General features: G+C 40.6%; 1 protein-coding gene across 1 annotated transcript; it reads right to left on the bottom strand.

The window, feature by feature from the left end:
• Positions 1–970: 970 nt before the first annotated feature.
• pold4 (DNA polymerase delta 4, accessory subunit) lies at positions 971–14,069 on the bottom strand. Its single transcript, XM_075464103.1, has 5 exons — positions 13,988–14,069; positions 12,765–12,880; positions 11,966–12,049; positions 2,459–2,570; positions 971–1,160 (listed from the first exon to the last, which is right to left on the bottom strand). Exons 2-5 carry the CDS (start codon positions 12,868–12,870, stop codon positions 1,136–1,138), a joined length of 327 nt encoding a protein of 108 aa, XP_075320218.1. The 5' UTR covers positions 12,871–12,880; positions 13,988–14,069; the 3' UTR covers positions 971–1,135.
• Positions 14,070–18,873: the final 4,804 nt, after the last annotated feature.

Genomic DNA, 18,873 nt, shown 5'->3' with positions numbered 1-18,873 from the left:
ACCTGTCAATCACAGCTTGTGCACACGCTGCTGAGCGTGAGTCTGCCCCAGCTTGTGTGCGCGCACACTGGTGTGAACTCACGTGCACAACCTCGTCCACAGAGGGGGAGGGGTTTGGGGGGCGGTTTGGAGCTTGGTAGAGGTTGGGGGAGGGACCTGAAAGTTGTATCAGTTCGAGTTTTCCGACTTTAGACTCGAAATATTGAAAACCTGCCGACGGCAGCTTTAAGTAAAGGTTTAATTACAGCATCCTTAAAAGTCTGAGCTACATATCTCACCAACAAAGACAGATTGATCAAATCCAATATGGAAGTGTTGATTAAGGGGAAAATGTCCCTGAACAGTCTGGTTGGGATTGGGTCTAAAAAACAAGTTGATGGTTTAGAAGAGCCCTGAATGGACTGGTGGCCTGTCCAGGGTGTACCCCGCCTCTCGCCCGATGACCACTGGGATAGGCTCCAGCCCCCCCGACGACCTGACCGACGGATTCAGCGGGTATAGAAAATGGATGGATGGGTTAAGAAGAGACTGTTGCTGTTGTCAGCTCAGAGAGATCAACTGGGCAGAAGCCGTCTAAATACAAATCAGGTTCTAAAGATACTTCTAAAGCTGCTGTACTTGATGATATTTCTATGATAATAGTGGGAAGGATTCCATTAATTTTCTCTCTGATCGAAACAATTTTATTTATTTTAGGTATACCTGGCTCAACAGAGCTCAGACTCTTTGTCAGCCTGGCTACAGTGCTGAAAAGAAACCTGGGATTGTTCTTATTCTCTTCTATCAATGATGAATAATAAGCAGTTCTAGCTTTACAAAGGGCTTTCTTATATGTTGTTAAATTATCTTTCCAGACTAATGAAGATTCTTCTAAATTAGAGGAATGCCATTCTCTCCAGCTTTCTTGCAGACTGTTTTTAAGCTCGCAGCTGTGAATTATACCAAGGAGCCAACCCCTGTCCATCACACGACAGAAAAAGAGAGTGATTTGGTGGAATTTGTTTATTAAGAAAATTAAAAAAACATTTTGAGTAAAAGACAAAAGGATGGCTGCAAACATGGTTATAAAACAAATACACTTGAACAAATTTTTCAGTTTAGTTTTTATCCTGTTGTTTTCCTCATGATGCCATGCTCAGAGAGGATATTCACTCCATAGGCTGAAAGACAGAACACAATGATGAGATGCAAAAGAGATGCAGAATCTGTCAAAACTACATGCTCCATTCAAATGGATCAAAACAGAAAGTTAGAACCTGAGCAGTCAGAATGATTAAGGCAGAGATATAAACACATTTTGAGAGATAAGAGGTTCTATCAAGAGTTGATCAAAAAGTGTATGCTCTTTTTCTGCTGGCTATAGGGGGATTATTTCAATTTCAAAATCAACAAAATGTGTTTTTTTGGTCAACAAAATCCAAGACAATCTAAAGAAACTGTAAAAAGCAAGTTAACACAATTGAAATTTTTAAAATAATGTCTACAACGTACTGTACTTACTATCCTATAAGAGCAAAATGTAGGGACTGATTCAAGAAAATAAATTATGGGCAAAAAGGAGAGAATTACATTTTTAATTAAAAAATAATTAAACAAAAGATATTTTATACAAACACATTACTAATGTATCTTACATGGAGCAGTAAAGTTGTACAGCTCATCTTAAAATGCCTACACCCTGCAAAAGAGGGGGGCTTAGAGGGAGTGGAATGGCTCACTGGACCCCTGAATACTCATTGATATGAACAGAGCTATGAAGACATGCCTGAAAAGGAAGCTATTGTGCTGTATCTCAGTGGTATTTTAACCAAAGCATTTCACAAACATTTCATCCAGACCTCAGGAAATCGTGTTATGTTGTGGAAAAAGGGCAGCGACTCCTTTCAGAATGACTCCTGCTAAAGTCGAACTGCAGTCAACCTCAATACTTCAATACATCGGTAATTTATCTAAACTGTCGAGTTCAGTGGATTGTATTTGTGTTTAATAAAAGGTCATTAATATCCGTTGGTACTAATGCATGTAGTAAAGAGAGACTCCGTACTGTTTATTGTGTTATTCATTTTATGTTATTACCATGCAAAGTGTGAGCTAATACTTTCATAACGCATCTTCGTGTAAATCAGCTTTCTGTTACTAAAATCAGACTCACAGCTGCAGTGCCATTTCTCTCTCAACTTAAATGACTCACAAAGCAAAGTTGAATGTTGATTTTACACTTTCCTGTTGCACACACAAGACTGATATTTGTGAGTGTTAGTGTTTTCACGGCAACAGGGACTTTGGCATAACCGTACTAAATATAAAGGTCGAATAAACTAAACATTTGGCATTGTTTTTGTTGTTCCAGCCATAACCTGATATTTCATGGAAGCTATTTTTATGTGTGGATTTGAATGTTGTATTTCAAGAATTCAACAAAACTCCTTCTGTTGGAATACATGTGTGTGTGAGTTACCTTAGGTTGTACTCAGGCTCATTGTGTGTTTGCAGTAGCAGGTCTCTGATCTCCTCAGGTGGGTTCAGTCCATGAAGCTTTGCTCTCTCCCACCTCTGCAGCCTGCTGATGCCTGAAAGGAAAGACGATTATTTGAAATAAATAGTTTCTGTATCACACCAGCTTTACTTTTCCTAAAAGCCCAAAATAATATAGACAGTTACAGCTACGAGACATTAAGTGGAAGACATAGATATACACACCTTAGAGGAACATGGACATAGTGTCAGTAATATCAAACTTGAAAGATTGAAAGATTCATGGAGCAGAAACAGTTTCCAACCATTTACTTATTCCACGCACTATGACCCGTTTCATTAACATGTACCCATAATATGTATTAGCTGTACTTCTTCTTTCTTAAAAAAGGTTTCCAAATAAAAACTGGTTCTAAATGAACTTGATTAGGTAACAGCACTTAGTGGCTATAAGTCTCCTGAGATGAAACAGGGAATGGATTTATTCTGTTCAGATTTCTTTGCAAGTTTGGTCAATTTTAGGCAAGCTGGCTTAATTTCTTCTGCAGTTTCCCACATTAAAAGCAAAGTGTGTGAGTGTGAGAAAGCAACAGGTGCCCTTACTGCTTGTGAAAAGACATAAACCATTTTCATTCATGAAAAACAGAGAAATAAAGTGCAGACAATTTGCTCTGGACTTTTTCTACAGTTGCTGTGCACACATGCATTTCACAGGGGGAGATTCTGCATGATGATGTGCTCTCACAGCCTGAAATACTCCGGAGCAGAATTTAGGTACACTACACAGGCGACAGGACATGATGTCTAAAATACACAGTAGAAATATCTATGTTGATTTATTTTTATTTTTTTAGACATTGATGTCAACATCACATGTATTTAAACATATCTGCAATACTGACTGACTGAAACATGCAGTTCAAAAGAAAAAAATACAATAAATTACTTACTAGCATCAACACTCACAAGCAGTAATCATCACTCCAGAAGATTAATTGCTGAATTTATACATAGCCTCAGGCAGTGCTCTTTCAGATATCAAATGGGAAATTATCTGAAAATTCTGCATACAAAGTATAGGGCAAATGTTTTGACACACGCGCCTAGTCTAGTTGGATGACGTCATTGACGCTCACCGCAGCAGCACAGCTCATTCACTTCGGTAAGGACGTCCATCGTACTCAAAGTCGTCAAAATCTGATAAATATCCTGCCATGTTGCACAAAACTAGAAGCAGGGAACTCTGTGTGAAGTTAGCCGACCGTCACTGAGCATGGAGTAAATAAGCTGTGCTGCAGCGGTGATGTCATCCCAGTAGACGCGTGTGTAGAAAGCCCCCGATAAGCCCCCAATAACAACAACCCGGCAGCTCTGAACTAACAGTGCAATAATACGCGTTCATTCATTAATTCAACCTAAAGTATTGGTGAAATAAAGACAGATAATGCCTTATTCAAAGGCTGTATTGTCAATCCCCTGTTCTCTCCTGTTATATGGATATAAGCGGATCTCAAGTAATCTAAATATCGTCCGAAGGACGCCGACTTTTAAACTGTTATCGGAGAGTAGATTAACGTATTTTATGCCAGAAATAAGGTCCAGGTTTTAAAAAAAACAAAAAAACTTCCCCTTTAAGAATATCTGACAACAGTGCACATGTGAAAATGGCCTCTGAATCCATACACTATCTCTGTGAGATTTATTTAGATTAATTTCAAAACAATATTCCCCCTCTTCTTTTGCAGTACAATAGCAGAGACCTGAACATGTGAAGGAATGTAGAGTAGATGTGAGAGACAGCAGCCACCTGTTCCTCTCTCCTCACAATGACACTCCTGTACGAGTTCAAATGAAAACAGTTTAATTGTTTAATCTGACTGTCACTTGTAGGAGGTGGCAAGGAAGGAGGACCCAGGTGCAGACATGGCTTGAGAGCCAGGAGGTAAGATTAAAAAAAAACATTTATTTTAAACAAAAGGCACGGCAAAGCCAGATAAGCATTTCCAAAAAAAGAACACTAGAAAACAAAAATAAAAACAAAAACAAAAACAAAAAGCTGACCGAACTAGGAAAGCCAGGAATATTACAGAGCAGAAAAAGGCCCGCAACGACAACTCAGGCAGACAACCTGGAGAAAACAGAGGATCTGACAAAGAGTGAATGAAACCACGAGTTAAAATACAGAAGAGGGTGATTGGTGAATGAAGCCAGCTGAGGGAAATAACACAGGTGAAGGAAGTTCGGGAATGAGAATGGCTGAACGCAGTGGAGGAAGCGGTGGTGGTGAGGTGGTTGGTGACAACTGGTCTGGGAATGGATTGGAGTTAGGTAGTGATGTACTAGGAAGTGAGTGTGAGGCAATGGAAGAGTCAGGCAGTAGCGGGAAAAATGGTAGTTTGATTTCTTTGGATGAGTTAGGTATTGGGGCGAGGGCTCAAATAAATAAATGGAAAAGCGGGAATGCGCATACCTATGGTGTAAAGGGGAAAAAAACAAGAGTGGAGAAGACAGGAGTGGAGTATAAAGTTCTGGTGAAATTGCTAAAAGAAGGGACTAACTTCGATGACTGGAGCCCGGCTTTACTAACAGTTGCCTTACAGAAGGCGTTTGGAGAGGTGAGTGCCAAAAAGATTAGAAGTGGATTGTTGATGATATGCAAGGACGAGGAACAACAAAAACGCGCAATTAAGGTTGTCATACGAAATGGCTTTGAAGTCAAATGTACGGTGGCGTCTGACAGAAGACTGGTGAAGGGGGTGATATCTGGCATTCCACTGTCCGAATCGGTTGAGATTGTTAAAGAAAGTATAACCAATGTAAAGGTGAGAGAAGCGAAGCGGCTAAAAACTAAGCGTGATGGGGCTTTAACCGACAGCCTTTCCATTGTCCTTACGTTTGATGAACCAGAACTTCCTAAAAGATTGTTTTTGGGTTACATGAGTTATGGCGTGAGGATATATATTCCTCCACCTCTCAGGTGTTTTAAATGCCAAAGATTTGGGCATATAGCTAATGAATGCAAAGGTAAGCAAAGATGCAGTAAGTGCAGTGGGGAGCATGATTATGGGCAGTGTGACGCGAACGCTAAAATGAAATGCTGTAATTGTGGGGGGGAGCACAGCTCTGCTTATAGGGGCTGTGAAGTAAGCAAAAAGATGCAGGAGGTGCAGCGGGTTAAAGCTACTCAAGGAGTATCGTACGCAGAAGCGGTTAAGTCAATGGAAAAGGGGAAGGTTGTAGCAAACCCAAACGTGCCAAATGCCAGAGGGGGGGAACAGAATAAGAAGGGTGGATCCGTGGATGATGAAACAATGGTTGTCTCAAAGAGGGACTTTGTTCTGTTTATCGCCTCGGCCATCAACTGCACTGCACAGGCTGTCGGCCGTACTGAAAAGCTGCAAATCATAGTCGGTGCGGCCAAGAGGTATTTAAATGTTACAGACATGCGGTGGGAATCAGTCAGGGACACCCTGAATCTGGCTGAAGGCATAAATCAATCTCAAGAATGTATTGGTGGTACTGGATAATGGGATTGATTATCCTGCAATGGAATGCCAGGAGCCTAATAGCGAATGGGCAAGACTTTAAAAATTATGTTGACTGTATGAGTACGAAGCCTGGAGTCATGTGTATTCAGGAAACCTGGCTAATCCCCAAACTGGATTTTAGTATTAAAGGGTATTCAGCAGTCAGGAGAGATAGGGAAACTGGTAGGGGTGGGGGAATCGTAACATTTGTGCAAAAAGGTATCCAATACAAGGAAATTAAAAGGGGGAGGGAGTTGGAATATTTAGTAATAGAGGTCTGGACAGATACGGAACGTGTAGAGATTATAAATTTCTACAATCCCTGTAGGCAGCTGGATTTGAGCCAGTTGGGGGAAATTTGGGACGGCACAAAAGGGAGAGTAATGTGGTGCGGTGACTTTAAAGGCTCTAGCATGGTTGCCGCGTCTGCTCGCGCGAGCGGTGTTGATGACGTCACGAGTTCGTGCCCGCCATAGGACCCTATATAGTGGCGCAAGTCGTTGCGCGCCAGTAGTTGCAATTTTCTCCGTCACAGAGGTGGCGCTGCTACCTGAAGGTTACCTCTACTCTACAACCACAAAAGTGGAAAAGAAAACAATGCCGCTGTCAAGAGCAGGAATACTGTAATTAATGATACTGCTGCAGTTTTCGGATCATTTTAATTTTTTAATTCAGTTAAAAGAGGTGAAGGTTTGAAGCCCCCGGCATCAACAGAGTCTCTGCCCTCTTCTTTGCCTTCACGTATCTGTCCCGTAGCTTCTTCCACACATTCTTACAGAACTCTTCCTCTTTCCCCAAAGTTCTGCCCATCTCTGTGCACCAGTTTTGGGAGTTTACGTGCTCCCTGTGCTGTTTCACTGCAGTTTCTTACAGCTGCCTGTACAAACGCACCTCCTCACTGAGCCGGTCTCACATCGGTCCATCCGGTTCGTTGTGCTCGGCGCCGCCAAGTTACAAAAATCGACTGGTGCACGACAACGCGCTGCGCCGTCTTTTCAAGGGAAGCGCCAGGCCTGAAACGTCATTTTGACGTCACGGTGCGACACCGCCGTGACAGACGCGGCAACCATGCTACCGCCTTCACGCACATAGTTCACTGTGAGGGGATAGGACTGATGGCAATGGGGATGTGTTATTAGAATTTATGGATGAGGAGGATATTATTTGTTTGAATGATGGGTCAGGTACTAGATATGATATGGTAAGAGGAACTGAGTCTGCGATTGAGCTCACATTAGTCACAGCTACTTTGGCAGAGAAATGTGAGTGGGAGGTGATGAAGGCTAGCACTGTAGGCAGTGATCATTACCCAATAAAGGTTCAGATAGGTGTTGAAGTGGTAGTTGAACAAGAAGCTATAACTGAAAGATGGGTCTTGCAGAAAGCGGAGTGGAAAAAATTTAGAGAAGTTAGCGATGTTATGTTGGCAGATATAGACACTAATGCAGAGGTACAACCACTGAGCTGGTCTGTAACTGCTGGAATAATTAGTGCAGCGGAGTCCACCATTCCTAAGACTAAGCCCAGAAAACTAGGCAAGATAGTGCCATGGTGGAATGAGCGCTGTAAACACATAGTTTTCAGGACTTAATTGAGTATAAGAAAGCGCAGGCAATTGTGAGGAGGACTGTTAGAGCGGCCAAGAGGGACTGCTGGAGGCAATTTTGTAATTCAGTGGGCCGTGACACCCCAGTGGAGAAAGTTTGGGGCATGATAAGGAAAATGAAAGGGAGTGGAAAAGAATATGGCTATCCTGGATTGACTGATGGTAAGAATGTAGTCACTTCTAGTATTGGTCAAGCGGAGTTAATAGCTAAGACATTGAGTAAGGTGCATAGCTCAGATAATCTTAGCCCTAGGGAAAAGGCAGCAAGAGCTGAAACAGTGAGGGGGCATCAAAGTAACGATGCGAGTGCAGGTGTATTTGAGGAGGATCTCAATATGCTATTTACAATGACTGAACTCAATAATGCACTTAGAAGGCTAGGTAAATCTTCTCCAGGGGGTGACAGGATTTGTTATGCTATGCTGGAAAATCTTTCTGACAAAGGGAAGGAAATACTCCTCTCCTTGTATAATAAAGGTGGAAGGAAGAATCCCAAATGGATGGAAGGAATCTGTAATTGTCCCAATTAACACATTGACTGCCAAGTCACGTAAAACTACGTTTTTACTGCCCATGCGTTGGCTCCCAAACCGTAAAAATACGTTTTTACGTTTTTTTTATGGATTCTGAATCTATACATTCTAATGCACATTCTGTGTGATTTTTGTAATTATGTGATGAACAGAACTGACATAGATGGCAGTCAAAAACTGGTGTCATCATCTGGACATTTTGATCATTACGCCAATGGCTTTTCATCAACTCAAGAACAATTTTGATAACGCTGCATTGATTGTTGTACATTTCCGCATTTTGTCCAATCGCACGTGTCGGTTTCCAGAGGGTGGCGGTAAAGTAACATAAACAAACAACAAGAAGGAGAAGAAGACACGCGACAAGTCAGGAGGCGGTCTTATGAACAGGTTAGCTTAGCTTAGCTTTGTAACGTGCTGCGATCACGCTTGGAGGGAAAGGGAAGCCGATATCTCAGTTTGTTGTTGATTTTGGTGGATACCCGCCTTGGTTTAGCTATGGAAAGCTCGCTAATGGCGGCACCTAGAGACACGCAGTTTTGACCCACAAAGAGTTTAAAGTCTCACCTTTCAAACGAGCCATAACATGTTTCAGTGGCCCTATCACATAATATGCTGTGACTGTACAAAAAACGTCAAAAAATGGTTTAGAATGCTGGGATTCTTCGACATAATTCTGTAAAAACCGCTGGTAGTCAATGTTTTAAAAAACCTGGTAAGGACGCACATATCTCTAGTAATTATAGGCCCATAGCTCTTACCTCTCAAATGGGTAAGACGATGGAAAGGATGATTAATGACAGAATAACGTACGTTGTTGAATCTAAAGGCTTACTTCGACATTATCAGAGTGGGTTCAGAAGGGCCAGAGGTACTATGGACCCGTTAATCATGCTAGAGGATACTGTAAGAAAGGCACAGGTGAACAAGGAGTCAGTAGCAGTGTTGTATAGTAACGAAGTAAAAATACTTCACTACTGTACTTAAGTATATTTTGGAATACTTTGTACTTTCCTCGAGTTTAAAATTTTTTGACAACTTTCACTTTTACTTCACTATATTTCCAAACTTAATTGCATACTTTTACTCCAATACATTTTCATTATTCGGTTTAGTTACTTGTTACAAAAAAAAGAGAGAGAGAAAAAAAACGCAACAGTGTTTTGACCCCATGCATGTTATGCCTACCCAAAGACGTGGAAATTCTATCTTACAGAAACTCCCCTTTTTTAGGTTTTAAGGTAGTTTTACAAAAAAAGGTCTTCCTCTTCAGATGCCAGATAAGCTGCAGTTCCCTCCCAATTCTTTTTTTCTTTTGTATAATGACCGGTTGTGTGTGGACCTCCTATAGCTTGTGAAGTACAGTAATCGTAACAGCTTTTTTTCTTGGTGATGTTGGCCGCATTTTCTGTACTGAGTTATTTTATTTATTTTTTAGAAAGGTTTACAAAAGGGGTTTCAAACTGGACTCCCTCTTCAGATGCCAGATAAGCTTCAGTTTTCTCCTATTTTTTTCTTTAAATTTTGTTTATAATGATGGCAATAACAGTAACGGCCTCTTTTGTTTCATTTTTTTCTTAATGGTGTAACGTACGCCTCATTTTCAGCACTGACTTTACTTGAAGAAGAGAAACTTAAAGGTTCACAAAGTTTGTATTTCTGTCTAAACCTGGTCTAAATTTTGCCTGCACTTGGTTGTGTGTAGATTTTAAGTGTATTTGACCTTCAAAGTTTACCAAAATATAAAAAATGTCATTCAAACTGCATTTGCCTTGTTTACAAGCAGAGGTGCCCTTAGAACTATCTATACTGGCCTAATCAGATCTATTTTTGATTATGGGAGTTCAATATATGGGTCTGCGTCCAAAACGCTGCTGAAAAAGCTTGATGTCATACAGCACCAAGCACTTAGAATATGCTGGGGAGCTATTAGATGCACACCAGTTGCAGCCATCCAGGTGGAAATGGGGGAAGCACCTCTGTGCCTCAGGAGAGAGCAGCTAGCTGCTGTTTATTGGGCGAACTTGAAGGGACATTGTGCCAATCACATGAGCCAGGCAGTTTTGCAGCAATGTCAGGAGCACCTATGTACTGAGATAAGAACTTTTGGCAGGAGGATCCATGACTCTGTAAGAGGAATGGGTCTCTCAGAACTGAATGTGAGTCCTGCAATACCACTTCCAAATGCTCCGCCTTGGACATTTGGAGAACTCACTGTTGATTTGGGACTGCTGGAAAAGAAAAATAAGAGTGATTTTGATAAATATGAGGTGCAGAGTTACCTAATGGGGAGGTATGAACAATTTAGAAGAATTTAGATTACTCATTTTTGTTTTCTTTGTCTATTTTTTGTTTGTTTGTTTGTTTGTTTTTCGCATCCCATTGAGTGCTTTGGGTTAGATACTCCAGTTCATTCCCCAGTCCAGATGGTGGCGGTAATGCACCAATTACGTTAGTTTGCCAACCGCCATAAAACCCAAAAAAGAAGAAGAAGAAGAAGAAGAAGAACACAGGTGAAGGGAGTGGAACTGATGACCAGACTGAAGAGAGACTGAGGAAGTGAGGAAGAGAGCAGGACTGAGACAAGAGACACAAAAAGACAGATCATGACACTGATGGAGTCACGGAAATAGCAACAGGGACATTTTAGAGATGGAGCTGGACTTGTTGAATGGATGTCCAAGAACGTAAGTGAATAGATCACATTTTGTTTCACAGAGTCTGACTGATAGTCTTGGCAATTCACAACCAGGAATAGAGAAAACGTACCTTCTAAAAGAACACTGAATGAAGAGGCATGTTTGTTTGGACACAAACAAACAAAAAAAAAAACATACACATGGAGTTGACTAAGTACATTCAAAATAATTTTTCATTTTGTCGCAATAAAGTGGGACAAAATGAAACCACTTTTACCATTCCACCATTTAATTTGACTGTTTTTTTAAAGGCATTTTATGAATCTATTCTTTATTTGTCATGTCCTTCTTTTGACATGTTACTGATTCATGGAGCTGTGATGGTGACTTTTTCTGAATTGTTTGTTTTTCTTTGACCGAGACATGATTACAAAAAAAGCTGAAAGTCTAGAAAATTAAAATTCTAAATATAAAGTATTAAAGCTACAGGGGTAAAACTCGACGTACTGTATATCCAAGCTACTGTACCTCACAGAATAATATAAGGGGGGCTCCAGCATATGATTACATGTGAGAAAACAAGTATTGAAAAATGTTTTCCAATTCTCTGTGTAACTCTGTGTAGGGAGGAAATGATTCAGGGAATGTTGCTGAAGACAATGACATTGTAAACATTCTGACACTTTTTGACATGCAAAACATTTTTTTGTTTCACTATATTTACTTCTGTCTTTTTTGACTTTTGTTAAAAACTGTAATATCTTTAAAACAGTAAAGGCTACAGAGGTGAAACTTGGTATAGAGCTACTACTTAATGAAACGCTAAGGAAGTCAAGAATCGTAGCAACAGATAACATTGGTTCAGATAGCCTGCTGCTGTAACACAGCAGGACATTCAAATTCTAGTTGTGTTCATCATTTGTAGTAACTGTATTGAGTAAAACGGCTCTTCCTCCAATTCCTCTCCTTCAGATGAAAGACTGCATAATCTAAAATAAACCAGCTTGGTTGCTCAACTTAAATAATATTGTACCATAATTAAACTTTATTTAAATTTGTTTAAGCAGTACAGAAACTAAATTTGATCAGAAAATTATATTTCACTTGAGATCACTTTAATTGATCTCTATTTTCATAGGATAGCCATATTTTCGTCAACATCTTCATGTGCTGCAGGCCCATTACCTGTGCAGGGTCCAAATCTCCAGTCCAGGTCAAACTGTCTGAGCTTCTGTAGTTCCTCCTCCTGGACAGTTTTAGTCACATCCACTGCTCAAAAAAAGACAATTCTGAGAGAATTCAATTCACTGCTGCGCCCAAACAAAGTTTCTGGGAAATTCAACACTGACATTAACATTATCAAAATGATATATCAAATTGATGATTCTAAATGAAAATGAAAATGAATAAATAGAATACGAAAAGACAACATGAAGATGCACATAAACAGTTAAAAAGATAAACATAAACAGTTCTGTAATTGGCAGAAGGCCCTCTCAGTTCTGTGGTGGAGGAACGGATGAGGAGGAAATTATCTGCTTTGGAGAACAATAAACATCCCCTCCACAGCATCCTGGCAGGACAGAGGAGCAGCTGCAGTGAGGCGCTCATCTCTCTGCGCTGCAGGACTGAGAGGTTCAGGAGGTCCTTTGTCCCCACAGCCATAAAGCTTTTAACAGGGACTGCTGACATGTTTTTCTCAAATTTATTCATTCATTTATTATTGTAAATATTTACTTCTTTCTTTTTGAGCTTCTTGACTAATTTACCCCCCCCCCCCCCCCCCCCCCCACTGGGGGATGAATAAAGTATTTTTCTATTCTATAAACATTTTCTGGTTTCTGATAGATTTTTATTTTTGGACAACTTTTCAAAGTGATGTTGTGAAAAATTAAAGCCTGCTTTTCCTTTAAGTAAGAGAAAGCCCTAAACCATAGCTTGCAAACATACACTGACCCACTTTATGATAATGGTAGCTCCTCACCTTTCTGTGGTGGAGGAGGGGTGGGGTTCTTCCTTTGCTTTCCCCCTTTTCTCGCTTTCCTTACCACCTTAAAGGAATCAGTTATCAGTCCACGTTTGGTTGTCATGGTGACCAATCTAGAACACACACACACACACACACACACACAGACCAGTAAACTTTACGGTATGCTTTATGTTACTGCTAATACAGCTCAATTAATGGCTTTCTTAAACAGTAATTTTATTCTGAGAGCATGAAATGAATCTGAAACCAAAAAGTGGAGTTATAACCATAAGTTTCTGTTTCTTTTGCGCATCCTGAGGGTTCTGTGATGCACATGATGATACAAACACTTTGTGATATTTTCTTCCACATTATATAGGCTGCGTGCAGCCTCAACGGCAAAAATCTCTGATTTCAAATGATTAGCTTTACAAGGTAACCAGCCTCGACTCAGTTGTATGTGTGGGAATTCACACTGCTGATACTTAACTGGATCCTTCATACTTATTTATACCTTAAACTACAGTAGTTGCTGCCACGCCACTGTTAACAACTGGGATAAGACAAAAACATATCTGGTTAAATCAACGCAACAGTCTCTTAAGTGCCTAAACGTCTCTAATTGTATTTCACTGTAAGACATTTAGAGATATATAATTATACAATAATTCTAAATTATTTAAAGTAGGCATACAAATAAAGCTGCTGCTCAAGTATACAACCGACGTATAGCATGTAACTACAGCAGTTTGTTGTACATTTTCTCTTCATTTGGAAGCTGTAGGTACTTGAACAAGTTCACACTATAAAAGTGAAAAAAGATTCTGATAGGAAATACGTATGAATGATTAAATATAAGGGATCAACACATTGTATGCATTCTATTTACTCAACAGACAAATATGAGTCACTCCAAAGAGCATTTACCCTTCTGCCTGAACAGTCGGATCATTTTTAGCGCCACTCCCTTCTGTCGTGACAAAATCATACTGGCCTTAATACCAACATGCATCAACTAGTTATCACAACTTTAATAATAGTCGTTAACATTATTCAATCCAATAGCTGAAGAAACTATCGGTTCAAACAAAGCGCTTCAGAGTTTCAGCTTATCAATAGCTGCAAAAATGAATTCGAAATGTGACTTAAGCCACATATTGTAGTAACTGTTGTGTTTCAAAGCAAAATGTATGTTTAGCTCAAGCTTCTGGTTCTAAACGAAAGCTAAATGTACTCACCGGATTATCTAATTTTTTAGTACAGAAATATTTCTCTACACTCCGGTGACGCCTTCATGTTATTTTTCTTCCTCTTTAACTGCAGTATGGTTGAGGTTCGATCTATTGCCACCTGCCGTTTGCTTTGCATAATACAGGTCAGCATTGGGTAGACGGCTTCGATGGATCGTCAGTTTCCTTATTTTTTGTATTTGTCAGCCTTTGTTTACAGCTTTGTTCTATCTTTACTCTCCCCGAAAGCTTTCGCATGGTCACACCTGAGGCTTTTTCCACATGTGCTCAGCACTGTTGCTCACACACACTTTCCGTCTGCTATTGTTAGTCTGATGCTATTGGTCTTAATGGGCTTTGCTCATACATCTGGTCTAATGTCCGTGGTCTGAGTTGTCTAACTAGCAGTCCAGTCGTTTAATGTCCAGTATTTGTTTTTCTTGAGCCAAATTCTCTTTTTCCTATGTTTTTTTTTATCTTAACAGCTGACAGGGGTCATGAGCTAATTGCCAGATGGTTGTGGCAAATATCAGCATTGAACATTTTAGCTTAAGGAATATGTTAAACATTACATCACCTGTAACAGTAATACAATTTGTGTTGGAATAGAATTCATGGTTTAGGTTTTGTGAGTGTCAAAGTGTGCATGCACAAGTTTCTTAAAGGTGAGGGTTGCAATAAGCAAGCTGATTATTCTGAGACTGGAAAAAGGCTGTGCTCTACACCTGTTAATTCCTTTTTAATTAAGAACTTCATAAAGTTGGCTAATGTATTGTGTGGTGAAATTTTTTTTTAATATACAACCCAAATCAGACAAAGTTGGGTATGAAAAATGCTAATTAAAACAACAAACAAAAAAACCCCAGTTATTCCTTTCCAGACTGTATGCACCCAAGATATTTCATGTTTATCTTCTCATCAACTGAGCATTTCATGTACAGTTCAACTGGCCGTGCATGAAAAAATAACACCGTCTCTTTTAACCATTGCACGTCCTCTCTTGACCTCAATGGGCCCAAAATAATCCACACCTACATTAGTAAAAGGTGGGAAATCTGGGCAGACTCGTTCTGGTGGCATATCTGCCAATTTCTGCTCTGTTGGTTGTCCTCTTTAGCATCTGTACACAATACATTCTGATAATATTTTTCTGCAGACTGAGTTGGCACTGGTAATCCAGTATCTTTCTCTGAGGGCTGAAAGCATATGATTTCTTCCTGCATGTCCCAGCTGCTGATGTAGATCTTGCAATATAAGATTGGATACATGCTGGCTTTTAGAGAGGATAACAGGATGTTTCTGTTCCTGAGATAGATTATTTATTTTGTCATTTATTATTATTATTATTTTTATTAGAATTGGTATTATTATTGTTGTTGTTGTTAATATACAACCATTGTAAATATTAATAATTTTGTGAGCTTCTTGACGAATTTGAATTTCCCCCATTGGGGGATGAATAAATTATTTTTCTATTCTATAGGGCTGAACGACTAAGCCTACCACCCACTCTCAGTAAACCTTGCTGTAATACTGGATCAAGCCTGTAGATATTGCTCGTGTTCTTCACAACATTACCCCTACCCGAACCAGGGTTTGAATCCCAGTCCTGCTTTTCTTACCTCTTTTATTTCTTCCCCTACCCGAACCAGGGTTTGCATCCCCACCCCGCTGTGACTGGTGTGCAGTTGGTGAGAGTGAGTTGTATTGCTTTGTTTTTGCTGGTATTTTAGTGATTATAGGACTATTTAGGTGAGTTTGTCTGCTGAATCTGCTAGTGTGTCTTGTCCTGCCTCCACCTCTGGCACCCTCTATATTTTCATTACCCCTACCCGAACCAGGGTTTGAATCCCATTCCTGCTTTTCTTACCTCTTTTATTTCTTCCCCTACCCGAACCAGGGTTTGCATCCCCACCCCGCTGTAACTGGTGTGCAGTTGGTGAGAAGCTGAGGTAGATTATGGTTGTTGTGGTGTGAGGGGCAGTGTTGGCTGGCATTAGGGGGGTGACTCTGGGACGCCAGTGGTCATTGTCTAGCCTCCTGGAGGTGTCGTGGGCCCAACTAGACGAAACACTGATGAAAGGAGGTTCCCACCTGATGACCCCAATGATATGTTGGTCAGCACTGCTCATTGATCTATATAATACAGAGTGTAGGGAATTATTCACTGAGTCTGGTCCTTTATTTTATTTTATTTTTTATTTTCTTTAGCACAAGTTTCTTGTGTTTATATTGAATCCAAATCTAGCCTAGCTAGTGACTGTTGTGAATAGGGCAGCTGACATCAAGGGAAAGACCATGTGACAGATTGGAAAGACAGCTGACAGGAGGCAAAGACCCCAAAGGTGCTGCCATGGGCTAGCAATCCATGGTAGCAGTAGCGAGGCCTAGCCGCTTTGTTACAACCAGCATAAGCTACAGAAAGATTAAGGAGAATACCCCTAGAGTCAGCGAGAGCAGGGGCGGAAGATGACTCACAGGCAGACTACATGGCAACTGACACTGGAACGAACATGACTAAGAGGTGGATACGCGACTCAGTGAAGGATAGGGGCACGGGCCTATTCTCTAGGGCTAGAACTGACCAGAATAGTTCTAAGAGGAAAGAGAGCGTAAATAAAAGTGGTAGACTAGAGGGAAGTAAGCTTCAGGTTTGTCCTTGTGGCTGGCAGAAAGTAACATCAGTAAGAGGCCTTAAAATGCATCAGGGAAGAAAGAGATGTGTGGTAAAGGAAGGGCAGTGTGGCCGCATCGATCAGTACTTTTTAAGAAGTCAATCGAGTAAGTCGGATGAAGTCCAGCGGCAGGTAGAAAACCACAGTCCGAAGGATATCAATAACACAGCTATGGAGGTGGATGAGGAGGGTCTAAGAAGGGATGTAGCTGATACGGAGGTGAACAGGCCAGTTAGAGAGAGAAATATGGAGCAGAAAGATAGAGTTAAGTGGCCTAGGGCAAATAGTTACAAAGAATGGGAGGCAGTCAATAAAGATTTGTCAATAATATTGGGTAGGTTAGGAGGAAATGCAAGCGATAGGCTAGAGAAGATGGGAGATATAATTTATTCCTATGGTGTAGAGAGATTTGGGGTGCAAGATAGAAAGAGGGTTGAAAAAGTACATTTAGGTAAGTCTAGACGGCAAAAAGAGATGGAGAAATTGGTTAAGGAAAGAAGAAATTTAAGAAAGCAGTGGAAAAAAGCTACAGAAGAAGAGAGAGAGGGAATTAATGTTTTGCAGGAAGAACTAAGAGGCAGGCTAGCAATACTTAGAAGGGCTGAATGTCTTAGGAAAAAGAGAAAGAAGAAAGAATATGTAAGGACGGCATTTTATAGGGACCCGTTCAAGTTTGTTAAAGGGTTGTTTAACCAGGAAAAGGGAGGGCAGCTTAAGGCAACAAAGTTAGAGGTGGAAGAGTATCTAAGGAATACATATTCAGATCTTGAGCAGCGTAGAGTAGTAGGCCTTCCACCTGACATGCCACTGTAGCGTGCTCTCAGGAAAGACAGAGAACGGAGATGTTTACATTAACCTTCCCCCCTTTTTCAAATGTCTTGACATCGAAAACATTTCACTGTTTATGACCCTTTCAACGGATTACCCAAAGGAGATAAGGACCCAGATGTGAATTCTAACCTACTGGAGTTCCTTTGTGAGATTCTCTCCTCCACGCCAGCCACGCATAATAAATTATGCAAACTGACACCCTCTGACAGAGAAACAAACCAGGCTTGCTCTTCTTTCCTGGTCTGTTACAAGGAATGTTCAACTCTCCACTTTTTTTTAGAAGAATAGAATCAACCCCAATCATCACTTTTCTTGGAATAAAACTGTTGAAATCGGAACTGCATAAATCTACAGATCATTTTGAAACATTCGCCATTCTTTTACATGAAGTATTTACCAAGTTATGGAATACTGGATTTAATAGAATCCCTTTCGTGGAGCCACAGCGCCCCCCAAAGGACATGGATAACGGACACTTTTCACTATGTCAGCCTAATGACCATGGACAATTTCAACTATGGATGTAAAATGTTCTCATTATGTGCAATGCATAACCCAATAGTGTTAATTCCAAAGAGCTGCAGATCATTCTAATTAACAGTAACCAAAAGTTGTCATACTATTTCTATCATGATAATATGAAGTATTGTATGCTGATAACTGTTCCATGCTCATATTTGTGTTTATGCCTGCTCGCATGCAACATTATTGTCTGTTAGGAACATTATGTTGTATAAATCAGTGTAACGTAGGTAAATGCGTTTGAAAGAGAGAAGTTTCCCCTTTTCTTCTCAGTAACCCCCCTTTTTAGCTTTTTGGGTTGGGGGTCAGCTGAACACTGATTGGACGAAAGCTGACATGTGACCTCGAGTTTAAAGCCGAGTCGCGCCGAAGATTCGCCCTCTTCTCCTCTTCTCATTTACTCTTGTCAGTCTCTCTTGTCATTTCTCTATTTTACTCCGTAACTATTAATTCCCATTTTTTTTAGACTTCCTTTTTTTATAAAGTCTGGTCCGACACACGCGAGTGTTTGCTAAATCACACCGCCCGGCCCAAGAAGAACAGCCGACTCAACGCCACCCAGCCGGTCACCAAGGAAACGTGGTCTCCAACAACGACGCCCAGCCGCTGGCAACCAAGGAAACGTGGTCTCCAAGGACTGACGCTCACCTTGTAAAGAACCACGATACTCTACGGCAAAAGTAAGGTGCATAAAGTCTGATATCTTTGGAGCAGTGGAACTCTGCCGAACTCGGAGTGCTGAATCCTTCCTCTGGAGGTGATGGTTGTGCAGAGATCCGTAGGAAATAACCGGCCGAAGTGATTAGCCATAGCAGCTCAGTGTGAAGGCCCAGACTGTATTAACGTTTTAACCCCAGGTCACTAGTC

The sequence above is a fragment of the Odontesthes bonariensis genome, chromosome 4 (assembly GCF_027942865.1).
Source record: "Odontesthes bonariensis isolate fOdoBon6 chromosome 4, fOdoBon6.hap1, whole genome shotgun sequence".
In the NCBI taxonomy this organism is placed as follows: domain Eukaryota; kingdom Metazoa; phylum Chordata; class Actinopteri; order Atheriniformes; family Atherinopsidae; genus Odontesthes; species Odontesthes bonariensis.
This window is presented reverse-complemented; position numbering and strand designations above follow the sequence as displayed.

Bases quoted from the DNA above. Each gene is read 5' to 3' on its own strand.
- pold4 (XM_075464103.1), bottom strand. From the start codon at position 12,870: ATGACAACCAAACGTGGACTGATAACTGATTCCTTTAAGGTGGTAAGG. The intron at 12,050-12,764 runs GTGAGGAGCTAC...TTTTTTGAGCAG, and splicing joins CCCTCCTCCACCACAGAAAG to TGGATGTGACTAAAACTGTC. The intron at 1,161-2,458 runs GTAACTCACACA...TCTGTCTTTCAG, and splicing joins GAGCCTGAGTACAACCTAAG to CCTATGGAGTGAATATCCTC.